General features: G+C 36.0%; 1 protein-coding gene across 1 annotated transcript in view; it reads right to left on the reverse strand.

Moving 5' to 3' along the window:
* chka (choline kinase alpha) overlaps positions 1 to 13898 on the reverse strand; it is a 62401-nt gene that overhangs the window by 43990 nt on the left and 4513 nt on the right. Inside the window, exon 2 of the mRNA XM_072592249.1 lies at positions 10825 to 10933. Within this exon, the coding sequence (XP_072448350.1) occupies positions 10825 to 10933 (109 nt within the window). The remainder of the gene's footprint in view (positions 1 to 10824; positions 10934 to 13898) is intronic.

Here is a 13898-nt window from a genome sequence, read left to right on the forward strand (position 1 = left end):
GGTAGCTCATCATCTAAACATTGAAATTAATATGTTTGCAACTTAGAATAAGCTATGGTCAGATTCAGAAGCTGTGTAGTTTCCCCAATCCATTTCACAGGTGTAGTTCCTGTTTTTGGAAACCAGCTAACTATACAGAGATTTGGCATTGGACTAGTAATTTACGACAGACAAGGAAAACCTTTGAGCCGTTGGGTTGCTTTGTTTTATTAACTGTAAAGTTATTATCTGCAAAAAATAACTAAGGGATGAAAATAAAGTTACCAATGGAGAGTTAACATACTGGAAACAAATTTCAATGACCTCAGGAATGACAGAACTCACTCACCCGTTGGCAATGTCCATTAAGTCCCAGCATACACCTCTTTCCCTTTCAGAAATGTTCTGCAAGTGCTCAACAAAGACTAAGCACCAACTGCTTGTCGAAAATCCTCCAACTATTCTAGTTTTAGATAGTGGCAATTAAACTATACAGTAAAATTGATGACAACTGTGTATACTGTGTCAAGACCAGGATTTTTTAAAAAGTGAAATATCATATTGCCCGACAAATCTAAATCTGATAAAAAGGATCGACTGTATGCTTCTCCAAATCTCTATCATATTTTATCTTTCAAGACAAACTAAAAGGTGGCAAACTACACAGATTTATTCCTCATGCAAAATTAGAACATTCTACTTTTGTAGAATCCAGAAACATTATCTATCCAGTGTATAGCAGGAGAGATAGCTCTGTACAAATTTTCTGCTTCCAAATGCTTTTTAATTAGCAGTCAAGGTTATAAACAAAGTTGTTGAGAAGAGATAACAGTTTTAAAAATACATGTAACATTTATGTTGGGGCAACTCAATATTTTTCAGATTTATTTCATTTCAGCCAAAACAGTAAGTGAACTAAGCACAGCACACAATAAAACTCATGACCATCTTTCACACTGAGGTTACGTTTCAATACCAACTTGTACTGTAGCATATATATAGTTTAAATATCAGATTTTCATTAATTTACATTTTTACTCATTGGCTGAATGAATGTCACATGATATTATGACTTTTATCCCACCTTTTTAAATTTTGTATTAACCTTCAATACTATTGTTACTGGAAATATTGGAACTTCAAGTATTATTCAAAACCTACAAAAATCATGTACATGGAAAATTAAATATATTTAAAGTCAAATTTGTTTATTAAGCAGACTCTTACAAGCAGAGTTCAAATTCTACACAAGTCAGAGGCATATGCTCCTTCAACAATAAAATGTTATATGTTCAAATGCAGTTTAGGATATTAACTTCACCTTACAAAAGGTTTCAACATTAATATTTTATAATAAAAACAATTCCTATTCAATTTAAATAAAATTGAAATGCTGTATTGAAGGTCCATTGGCATCTATAATCTCAACAGCATTTGAGTCATACAGTCAAGGAAGGCTCCAGTTAAATCCCACATTTTGCTGTGTTAGATAACCTAATCTTGAATGGCAATTAGCAGCGTGCATGCAGCGATAAAAGAGGCAGAAGCCAGACAAGGAACCTAATCTTAATTATTGAGGGGCATGGATAGGATAAATAGACAAAGTCTTTTTCCTGGGATTGGGGAGTCCAGAACTAGAGGGTATAGGTTTAGGGTAGAGGGGAAAGATACAAGGGAGACCTAAGGGGCAACTTTTTCATGCAGAGGGTGGTACATGTATGGAATGAGCTGCCAGAGGAAGTGGTGGAGGCTGGTACAATTGCAACATTTAAGAGGCATTTGGATGGGTATATGAATAGGAAGGGTTTGGAGGGATATGGGCCAGGTGCTGGCAGGTGGGACTAGACTGGATTGGGATATCTGGTCAGCACGGAGGGATTGGACTGAAGGGTCTGTTTCCATGCTGTACATCTGACTATGACACTACACAAATCCTCTTGGAAAACCCACACTTGGAGATGAAGGTGCAAACCAAACAAAATCTGGAACATTAACTGTTTGTAGGTCTATCAGAATGGGGGCACATTGATTTACCTCAAACAATATTCCGGAATATTGGATGAAACAGGTGAAACACTGTATATTCAAAACTCCCTAATTCTGAAACCCAACATTTGGTAATTTAACATTTGGGGTGACCTTCACATCACAATTTACAGAAAGACAGACTTTCAGCATTTGAGTATAAAAGTTTTGATTATGAAAAGTAGTAAATGTAGTTAATAGCTAATCTTAAGACTTCAATAATAAGTGTTTTCATTAATTTCAAGGGGGCAGGAAGGAAGCAAAATGATTATTAGGTTTGCAGAGGTGATGATGGGACAATAATTTGACAATGAACTCTGCCTCATTTACAATGCATGTCAGATGGAAATTATGCAAGATCATTAGTACTTTGATAATTTCAATTAGATTAGCAGGGGCATGAGAACCTGAATGTAAATTCAGAGAGAAAGAACTAAAGTTGGCAAAATATAAAGTGAAAGATTAGTGAGTAAACATGGAAAGCCCAAGAAGCAACAGCCAGAAAATAGGTAACAAGGAATCCTTTGTCCCACGAGGAGTGGTAATACAGCTTCAACTGAATAAAGCAGTTAAACTAAGGCAACTAACAAATATCTTAAAAGGAGATTGTACACAGTGTTTCAGTCATTAAAAGAATGATAGCTTATTCATTTTTACAGGGGCTAAAAAAGCAGAATACAGTACTAGTTGAACAAACCATTACAACTTTCGGGAGGATGGTATGCTAGAAGAAACAAAATGAGATCATACAAGAAAACAAAATGAGTTGACGTAAGGAACAAAAAAAGAGCAATCTCACAGCTGAGTAAACTATTGACTCAATGCAGTCCGAGTAAGACAGAAAAACAGAATTCATAAAAAACAGATTCAGGAAGATGCTTTTAGCCAATGCAGGCATAACAAGAGTTCGGACAATTCTGGTGTTAGATTTAGGGAATTAAGCTAGGAAGGGAAAGTTACTTTGGTCCTGGTACCAGAGAGAAACAGTACAGTTATGGAAAAGGGTAACAATAGACCAGGAGTAAAAGTTTTCAGCACAGGAAAGGATAATTTTACTCAGAGATGTGACCTTGCAAGAATTGATTGGACATCACTTCAAGGTATCACCAGTGCCAGATCAGGAGAGGCATTCAAGGAGATACAAGGATCCCACAAAGAAATAGGGTAGAAATCCCAAATATATACTATTGTTGATGTTAAAGAGCTCTGGATAAAGGGATAAAAATGCTTGTAAAAGATTCTCAAAGCTCAATATTGTACAAACTTTAGGAGGACATTGCTTTCATTCCTTTAATTCCACTATTAAAATGCTGGATAAACCTAGCAGATCGGACAGCATTTGTGAAGATAGTTAAAATATAAAGTCTAAAATGACTCCTCTTTGGAACAGAAGGGAGAAGGATAATTAAAGTGTTATAATGCTGATAAATAACAATTACGTATAACAGATGGTGAGGGTGCCCAGAGCAAAAGACAAAGGAAGTGCCAATGAGGAGGAGCAAAGTGCCACTGAGGAGCAATTGGGCAACCTGCTTGATCTTGACCTGCTATTTCTTCTGTTCTCTTAATCCTAACCTTGTGCATCTGCTATATCCTCTGTTGCTGAATGATCTGTGTTCATTTTATTCCTTTAAGCATGAATCTCATTGAATTTTGGACACAACAGGATATTCAACTCTTCTTCCAATACTTCCCTCTGTTCTCCTCCCCTAACCCCCTTCACTGATTACTTAGATTCACCAAATCTCCGCAGTTGGCATGGATGCTCCGTGCTAGAGACAAATTCCCTTGCCCTAGACACAATGTGTAGCAAGGACCGATTTCCCACAGCAGAGGCATTAACCAAGCTGGCATGAACTAAAAGTTACTGGCAGAAGGATTGAAGAGTAACATGCTCATTCATAAGGAAATATGGGTCATTGTCACTGCCTGAAAGTGGGTAGGAGAAACTCATGCTCACAAGAAGTTGGATATGTATTTCATGGGCTAGAATGTAAAAGGGGACGGACAAAACTGGAAAGGAGCTTTCGGCTATCTCTCCCCTTTTTGGCCAATATAGATAAAATATGCTGAATACAAATTTATTGCAAAGTGGCCAATGTATTTAACTAGTATCTTCCAGGCCCAGTTCACATAGGTTGTATCACTAAGACAACCACCTAGCTTCCAATTTAGAGCTCTCTAAACACAGGAGCATTGAAAGAAAATATGGAAAAAGTATAATTATTCAAAAAGTCTGAATCCTACAAATCTTCAAATTCTGCAATAGACCAATTGAAAGAAATGTGCTCTTATACAGTTAGGACTGCAAGCAAGCATATATGTCATGTCATGTCAGCATTTGTGCATTAAATTTTGATATGATTCAGACTTTGTACGATCTAAAAGCAAAGGTATATGGTAAAACACTTACTGAATCACTGTAGAGCAATCTATTGGAAATATTAGCATAAATTAGAATTTAGATCTGAATTTACAAAGTCTGGGCATGCTGATATTTTAGTGTCAATATTTCATTTGATTACAACAAACATTGGCAAAACAGGAAAATGGGTTAACAAAATTAAAAGCTGAACACTCATTTGGAGTACTATTAATTTCAAAAGGCTAACTTTTGTGTTGATTCAATAACTGACTCAGATTTACTAAATTTAATTCCGTGCAATAATACACTACTTCAGTAATTTTGTATCGGTTTCCCCTTTATACTAAATCTAAGGAATTTATGACCCTGATGTCAGTTAACCAAGAAATCCTTTCTAAAGTTTCCACAAATATGACAAGCATAACTCCATATCCACGAGCCCAATGGTGTGAATTGTCAGTTAACTTTTTCAAACAGGACTCCCTCAATTTGACTAAAGGTAGAATTTCTGGCAAAGAGGAACTCTCCATACGTACTTCAAGTGCTACTAACTGACTTGTTGGATGTGTTATTAGAGTACAGAATGCCATGGAAACGTATTTTGAGTTTCCCTCCCCACAATGTGTGGGTAGTACCCTTAAAATACCGTCATGTTAGCTCCAGCTGCAAACTGGAGGTCACAAGTTTTTGAATTAAGTTTGATCTGAATTAAAATGGTTAATTATATTCCTACCGACTAAATGTCCAGATTTTTTGGGAATACACAAGTTAATTTGAGCTCCAATAACAAAGTGAGGCATAACAATCTACCAATAAAGCTTCAGATTATAACATATGATTGAAGCAGCAAAGAGAAACAGTCTTGGACATTCTCTCTTGCACATATCTGCTCCTCTCAGCAAGATTGGTCTAAATGGCAAACAAGAACTGTTTGAAACAGCTGAACTGCAATAGTCTTAAATTAAATTTTAGGTTCCAATAAAAAGATCAATGTTTATTCAGCAATTTTTTTTGTGCATGTGAACTGGTTAAGCTGAACAAGAGACTGAACAAGTTAAGCTTTCCCCGTAACATACCTCTTACTTTAAAGAAAAAAATTCATATATATTGCTTGGAATGTCCTGAAGAAAATTAACAGCACATTTCTACAAAGATAAAAAATTAACAACAGCAGTGGACAAGTAGAATGGGTACTCTAATTGAAAATATGAAAATCTTTAAATTAGAAAGACAATACTTCACCTAACTCAATTTTAACAAAAACCGGTTTTAAAATAATTAGAAGCAAAACTAATACAGCAATAGAACAAAATTCTTATTTCATACAAATCTTCACCTACAGAGAATGAAGAGGAACAATGAATGCCTTCCAACCCCATATTTTAAGAAATTAAGAATCTTAGAATTCAATTGTTTCTATTTTAAACAATAACTTACATCAAGAACATGCAAGGTACTTTACTTTTAGTTTCATAGTCTACTTTGTTCTTAGTGAACTGAATGAGGGATTGCTTAAAAGTCAGAATGAAAACTCTAGTCTATTTGGAAAATTAGTAGATAAGTGTCAATAAACTAGCAATGGGAAATTGCATTTAGTTTCCTCAAACAGTCAGAAAATAAGAATGCCAGCAAGGACTAGCCACATCAACACAAAGCAAAGAACCAGTTGTTCAGTTTATTGTGTGTAACATATTTAGACATAGCACTATTGGACACCAAAAACAGTTTTTCACCATGATAAAAAATATAGAACTCAGCTCAAAAATAAATTAATAACCTAAAAACTTAATGAACTGCTAAACGGTTAGCAAAATATTACTTTGCCACTTTGCTGCACAGAACTCCCCTAAATATTACAATTTAGCTTCCATTACAGACAAATGAAAATAACATTGATATATGGCAATGAAAATTTACAGATTCAATTGAAAGTTTCTGTAATTTTAACTGCAATTAAAACAAAATATTAGGACGCTAACTTCCAAATTGAATCCAAGCAGTAGTGAATTTACAAATTTAAAATTAGTAAACTGCTCAGATCTGGGTATTACACCCAAGGAAAAATACTGGCCATTGATACACGTGCAGCAGCAGCATAAATTCACCACAATGGCATTGAAGTTAAAGGGTTAAACTATGAAAACAGGTTTCATAGACTAGACTGATGTCCATTTGATTATAACAGAATACAGAAACAATTGTGTTTGAAGTAGTAAAAAGATTCAATATGGAGATAGGGTATAAAATTATGGGGCAAGCGAACAAGGAAGAAGCTGAAAATTGGAGCTGTGCCATTTAGATAGGATTTGTACTGTCACTGTTATATAAACATTTAGCACTTTGATTTTTGCTAATTGATAAAGAAAAGTCACAATAAATTTACACTCACTCACACGTTTACTGGCTTACTAATAATCGAGGGAGCAGTATCAATATCAAAATTCTTCATGAACTGTGGGGAAAATCATCATGTTAATTATTTTGAACATCCTAAAGATAACAGGATTGGAGGATGTAATTTTAAACCTCATGCAAATAAAATGTGGACTTGAACACTTAATATTGAAGCATTAAATTAAAATATTCCATTCTGAATCTAAATCACTTTAAAATGAAAACTTACAGAAACACATTTTCCATTCAATAAACAAACTGCTAAAAGTATAGAAGAAGAGTGTTTGGGATTAATATATTACTGTTCAGAATAATTAAGGATTACATGTATTTAACTACGGAAGATAGATTTTTTTTAATAAGGCATTGAGTAATAAGCTTCTTGCTCTATGTTTTTAAACTTATAATTCTTATATTTATTCATTTATTTGAAGCAAGGTGTGCTACCATAAATGTTTTAGACTTAAGTTGTTTAACAAAATGTAAAAATGCAATTGCATATCCTTTAGGAAGTACTCAGTCCCACTGTGGTATTCAAAGGGTGAAACTAAGCAGCTTTTCCTCCTTACTTTCCAGTGCCCAATATTATTGCTGCATGTTTTTTTCAATGTAACACTCTATGCTCTACAATCTAACTATGTAACACTATTTTGTGTGATGGATATTTTACCCCAATTTCCTGAAGTTACATGTGGGATCAATCTTTTAAAGGTTAAAAAGTATTTGAAACACCCTATTTGTTTAGTCATATTGCAATCATATGGGAAATAATTTTTTCTATGAATTTTTAGCAACAGACATGATTGCTACAATTTTGTTGTGACTTGATGGCTGTTTTGTTTTGAAAATATTTATTTTATCTGATTATGTAAGTTATAATTTGAAGGCATTAAAACAGATTACCGTGTAACCCCCAAAATATAAAATCTGTGACTGCAAATCAGCCACGTCGAGGAAAATAGAAGCTATTCTATTTATAGAGGTATGCATGCTTTCCGAGAGAACATTAATTTGGAAAAATAAAGCAAAACAGCTAATTTTCCAATCTTGGTTTTGTATGTTCATGTTAAAACATATCAAGAGCAGAAATTAAAAGTTTAATATGGCCCATAAAAAACCTCTGCTGTCAAAAGAAACTTTGAATTCTTTCCCTAACTGGCTGCAGATAGAGTTAATTGCAAAGTTTGAGGAGGAAGTTTGTCAGCTTTTTGCTAGGCAAAACATCAAAAGAATATGGAGCAGAGATGGAGGTGACTGACAGATCAGTCACGATCCAAGTGAATAATAGATGAGGCTTGAGTCCGAATGACCTACTCCTGTCTCTGTTACGAAGACAGTCACTGTCAAAACTACTGGTGATAATGTATCATGTGACCTGAGGCAATGTGGTTAATTGCAGGAGCTTGTAAAATAGAATTTGTTTCTTTGAATCAGAGGAACAGCCATGTAAATTTTCTTTTCCCGAGTTCAAAATGAAATGCAGCAGAAAAGTCAGTTAGCTAATTTCACAGCCAGCCTTACAAATAAGTTTACAGTTTCACCTTAAAGGATGTGCATGCTGGAGTCTCAACATATTCTCCCAACAGGGAAACTCCACTCCAGGGCATTGAAAAATAAAGAATAAAACCATGGCATACAAGTTTTAGCTACATTAAGCAGGAAGACCTCTGTATTACATCAAGTGATAAAACAATCAGGAGTGCCAGGACTCAGGAAGTAAATCATTAAATTTATCCAAGTTATATCTCAGAACTAGACAACAAATTGGAATTACAGCTAACTGGCTGCAAGGTCAGAAGCAAAGAGGGCAAGACTAGCTACTTAAAATGGCAACAGTTGGAAGTGGGACATGCAAGGGTCAATACAGGACTACTACTTCTATTAACAATTGACTTCGGAATCAAAGTTCTAAATATGTTGACAATAATAAAAGGGCGGACTGGATAACTGAAGAGGATGGCAATAAATTACAATAGGCTTCAATAAATGTACAAAATCAATCAAATAAATATCAGTATTTTGATTTAAAGTAATTCTGTGTGACTGGTAAAATAAGCAACTAAATGGGATAGGGGACCTGGGAATACAAGATCGGATTGGGTCATAATTTCACTACAAAAATAAACCCAGAAGGATGGTTATCTCTAGATGGATTCTATGAAAAGTAGGAAAGTTACGCTAGGGTGAGGGTTATCCTGGAGTACTGTTTGCAGCTCTGGTAATTTACAAGTTTGGTACTAAAAATGTACAGATATGTGCTCATTGAAATGAAAATGTCAGAGGGGGGCATCTAATAGAGGTACTTAAAATGCTTTTACAGATTAAACACAGGACAGGTTTCTCTTTGGGGAAGAGCAAAACCAGAGACAACCTAGGTCACTTAGACATCAAATAGGTCAGTTAGAAGCAAAGGTCTATCTGGATAGAAGCAAGATTGCTGAATGCATTACTATAGGATGTTTTCAGTCATATCTTTAGGTAAGGTGAAGTAAGTACGTGAAGGAGAAAAGAGTAGAATGTTAAGCAAATTTAAGTTAAATGTGGAAAGTTTGAGGCAGCTGAAGTACAGCAGAAACATCAGTATAGATGGGTGGACTGAAGGTCCTGCTTTTCAACACATATTCTAAGAAAGCACAGCAAGAGTGTTAAGTCAAAAAAGAAGAAATATAGATTGTATATTTGAGATTTTTCTCTATAATGAGTGCAACATTCATCTAATTAGTGCTTGAAAACAGCTTAACTACTGTTTTAGTTTGAACCATTTTAATTATTCTGCAACAAATAAATTACAACTGTCAATGTATTCAATGTATAATGTATATACAAATAATATAATGGAATACAATGATTCCATTATTACTTCTATCAGTTATAGGAGTTAATAGGGTATGTGCATCATTATAAGGAATTAAAGAACTGAATAAGTGATGGTTTGCAGATAGTTTTACTCAGGAGGTGTATTCAAAATTGTTGCAAGTTACATCATTTCCTATTAGCTACTGATTGTACGACATAACACTGCAATGATTAACCACCATAGTCATACAAATGTGATCAAGTGACAGGAGCTTAAAATATTAAATTCTTGAAGGTTTCATTTTGCCCCATAATGACTAAGTGTACAACTATTACAAACACTACAAACACTCAGTAAACTTAAAGCTGTATTGTATAAATGTAGAATCCTACCTTTCGACCATTTGTAACAGGTGTCTTTTCTAAATTCTTAAGTATTTATGATTTTTGTTCAAAAGCAAATGAACTAAATCAAACAATTCTATCAGAATGACCTGAAGTCTACAAAGCCATAGGCAGGACTAGCAGTTTACAGTATTCAAAATGAAACTGAAAAAAATTCCTTTATGTGCATGTTCATGATTAACGTTTCAGTAATCTGCTGGGAAAGTGGTCATTTTCACTTGCAAATTTTCTGAAAAGAAGCAGATTTCTTATTAGCTACTGTATTTCTCAAGTCCAGTAACCTAGTAAATGTTTTAAGATTACATCAATCTAGATTGCAATTTGCGACACCTTCAATTATTGACATTAAAATATTCCATGAACCACAAAATGATTAATCTGCATTACTTTAATTCACTTCTCAGCAAACTGAAAAAATATACATCTTTAATTGTAAAGACATTTTAAACATCTCAATCTTTAACATCTCAAAATATTTGTCACTGTTTCCGCAAAATGTAGAATATACTAGAACTGTGGCTCAGGATGGAATTCTACAATAAAGTTTCAATAAATGGAAACATTTGTATCAATTTATTGGGCTAGGTCATTTACTCAAAGGAAATCAGGATTTGAGAGATTTTAACACTTAACATATTAATCTATATTGCTGATACATAATGCTTTTGATTCATATATAGACATGTAAACAAATATTACAAGTTAATGAAAATGTTGCTCAAAAATGAAAGATTATTCAAACAAGTCATTTACTTCATTATAATTTCTCCCTAGTTTCTAACACTTAACGGAAACATCTTAAGCTCTCAGACATGCTTGTATCATAAATGAAAATCCCACCTCCAAAAACACAATCTCACCTGAAGAATTGCACCATATAGTCGAAGGAGAACACACCGTGGTTCATCCTTTACACAGCTTTTAGTATCAGGCAACGAGCATTGAAAAAGTAGATTACTAAGGCCACCCCTGTCCAAAAGAAAATCAAGAATAATATTAAACAGAACCAGAAGTGGAATAATTGAAAATTTGCAGCAAATCTGTTACAAATTCATGCACAATACCAGGAAATATTATAGCTATCACAAATTCAGATTTTTCTTCCCCATAAGATCCAGCTTTTAACACAATTCACCTTGTTTTAGGCAAACTTGAGCTTCAGGTCAAGTAGAAGCTGCAGTACTAGATCAGACTCAATTGGTTACAGAGAGACTGAAATGATTCTGAGCAGCTAAGTGCAGTTCGATGAAGATGGTTCTTTCATAGTCACTCACTTCAACAGCTTCAGTTTCTTCAGACATTTCTGCACTTTGCCCTTGGATAGGAGTTCAAGGCCAAGCAAATGACAACATTGTGGTCATTCAATGCTGGCATTACTCTAACGTCTCAAACTTTGAAGAGTGACTGTGCACCCGTTGCCTCCAGCACCACGGTGCTCATGCTGTCCTCTGTTTTGAAGTGCCGCTGGCCGTTGGGCTCTGGGTATAAGTAGTGGATGGCAGCAGAGCTGGCAATGACAGGCCTGTGCAACAGGGCACCAAGCAGCCAGCCAGAGGGCAGAGCACAAGTCTCCCTACAGCACCACATAATGCAGCGAGTCTTTCATGGGAGCAAGACTGGTGTTCCTTGAAGTGGTCAAAGTATCTTGGGGTAGAGTTTCCCCAGATTTTTGCTGTTTTGTTCTCAATGCACTACCAAAAATCAGCATTACCTACACAAAAACAACCAGAAGTGCAAACTGAGTTTCTACAATCTTTTGTAGAAGTTCAAAAAAACTCAGTCATCCACACCCATAAAAATGGACATACCTTTAGGATGAACTATCAGCTGTAGGTGCTTCTGACAAGTGTCTTCCTTTACTAGCCTTTTACAAAGCTCTAAAAATTACATTGGTTCTTTTTGACATAAGGATATCAACACCATAAAAGGTTCTGAATGCAAGTTACTCAGACTGACCACTGTACAGTAAAATAAATAACCAACAGGGTCTACATATTTAAGTCACTTCCAATAATTTAAAATGGTGTTAACCATAGGTAGTGGACTAGCAAAGTAATTAAAAGTACATTTTTGGAATGAGCCCATTTTGAACTGCATCAGTTTAAAGAAAATATTGCTTGATAGATTTAAACTTTGAAAAAAATTAATCTTGATCAGATAGGCTGAGTGACAGATTGAGTTAATCTAGATAAATGTGAGGTGCTACGTTTTGGTACAGCAAACCAAGGTAGGACTTGTATACTAATTCTTTTTAAGGTTAGATTACTTACAGTATGGAAAGAGGCCCTTTGGCCCAACAAGTCCACACCGACCCTCGAAGAGGGACCCACCCAGACCCATTCCCCTACATCTAACACTACAGGCAACTTAGCATGGTCAATTCACCTAATCTGCACACTTATGGACTGTGGGAGGAAACCAGAGCACCCGGAGAAAATCCACAGCCACGAGGAAAATGTGCAAACTCCACACAGAGGCGGGAATTGAACCCAGGTCCCTGGCACTGGGAGGCAAGAGTGCTAACCACTGTGCCACTCACAAATGGTAATGTTAAGGTCCTGTGGAGTGTTGCCAAATAAAAGGCTCTTGGAGTGCAGGTTCATAGTTCCTTGTAAGGGGAGTCACAGGTATTAAGTGTAGTGAATGTGTTTGGTATACTTGCCTTTATTGGTCATTGCATTGAGTAGAGGAGTTAGGAGGGTGTTGCTTGAAAAGCACAGCAGGCCAGACAGTATCCGAGATGCAGGAAAATCAACGTTTCGGGCCGAAGCCCTTCATCAGGAATGAGGCAGGGAGCATCGGGGTGCAGGCACCCAGCCTCATACCTGATGAAGGGCTCCAGCCCGAAACGTCAATGTTGCTGCTCCTCGGATACTGCCTGGCCTGCTGTGCTTTTCCAGCAGCGCACACAACTGACCTCCACCATCTGCAGACCTCACTGTCTCCTGTAAGAGTTAGGTGGTCATGTTGTCACTAAATATGACATCGGTTAGGCCACTTTTGGAATATTGTATTCAATTCTGCTCTCCTTGCTATAGAAAAGATGTTAAACTTTAAAGGATTCAGAAAAGAATTACAAGGATACTGCCAGGGTTAAAGGATTTGAGTTATAGAGAGGCTGAATAGGCTGGGGTTATGCTCCCTCGAGTGTCAGAGGCTGACTGGCAACCTTACAGAGTTTTATAAAATCATGAGGACACGAATAGGGCAAACAGGAAAGTCTTTTTGCTAGGGTAGGGGTCCAAAACTGGAGGGGATATGTTTGAGATGATATGGGAAAGATTTAAAAGTGACCTAAGGGGCAACTTTTTGACACAGCAAAGGTATGTGTATGAAATGACCTGCCAGAGGAAGTGGTGGAGGCTGTAACAACGACATTTAAAAGGCACCTGGATGGGTATATGAGTAGGAAGGGTTTAGAGTGATCTGGGCCAAATGGGACTAAAGCTGTTTAGAATATTTGGTTGGCATGGACGAGTTGGACCAAAGGGATTGTCTCAGTGCTGTACACCTGTGACCCTAAATTGCTTCAGTTCATTTTTAAGGACTTCCATTTCCTCAAATCTTCTGGCCTCGCTCCTCTCTGGAAGGTACTGTTTTCTCACTGATGTACAGTTAAATTGAAATCTCTTGTAATAATGAGAGCTGCCTTAGTTTCTTTCTGATACTAAAATGGGTTCTACCAATAATGGAAATGATTGGCTACACAGTAATCACTTAAAGTGAACTAACCCTGCATTTCCTTTTTCTCCTCAATTTCCCCACGTTTGTAAATATGTATATAAATGACTTGTGCTTCAAAGTCATTAAATCATACTATCTTATTTTAAAAGCTGATCTACCATATTTTCCTCAGTCTGCTCTGAAAAAAAAACACAGGGTATTTAATTTACCCTCAAGTTATCCCTTAACTGAGAGATCAACCAGATAGACC

The sequence above is a fragment of the Chiloscyllium punctatum genome, chromosome 22, assembly GCF_047496795.1.
Source record: "Chiloscyllium punctatum isolate Juve2018m chromosome 22, sChiPun1.3, whole genome shotgun sequence".
NCBI classification, from domain to species: Eukaryota; Metazoa; Chordata; class Chondrichthyes; order Orectolobiformes; family Hemiscylliidae; genus Chiloscyllium; species Chiloscyllium punctatum.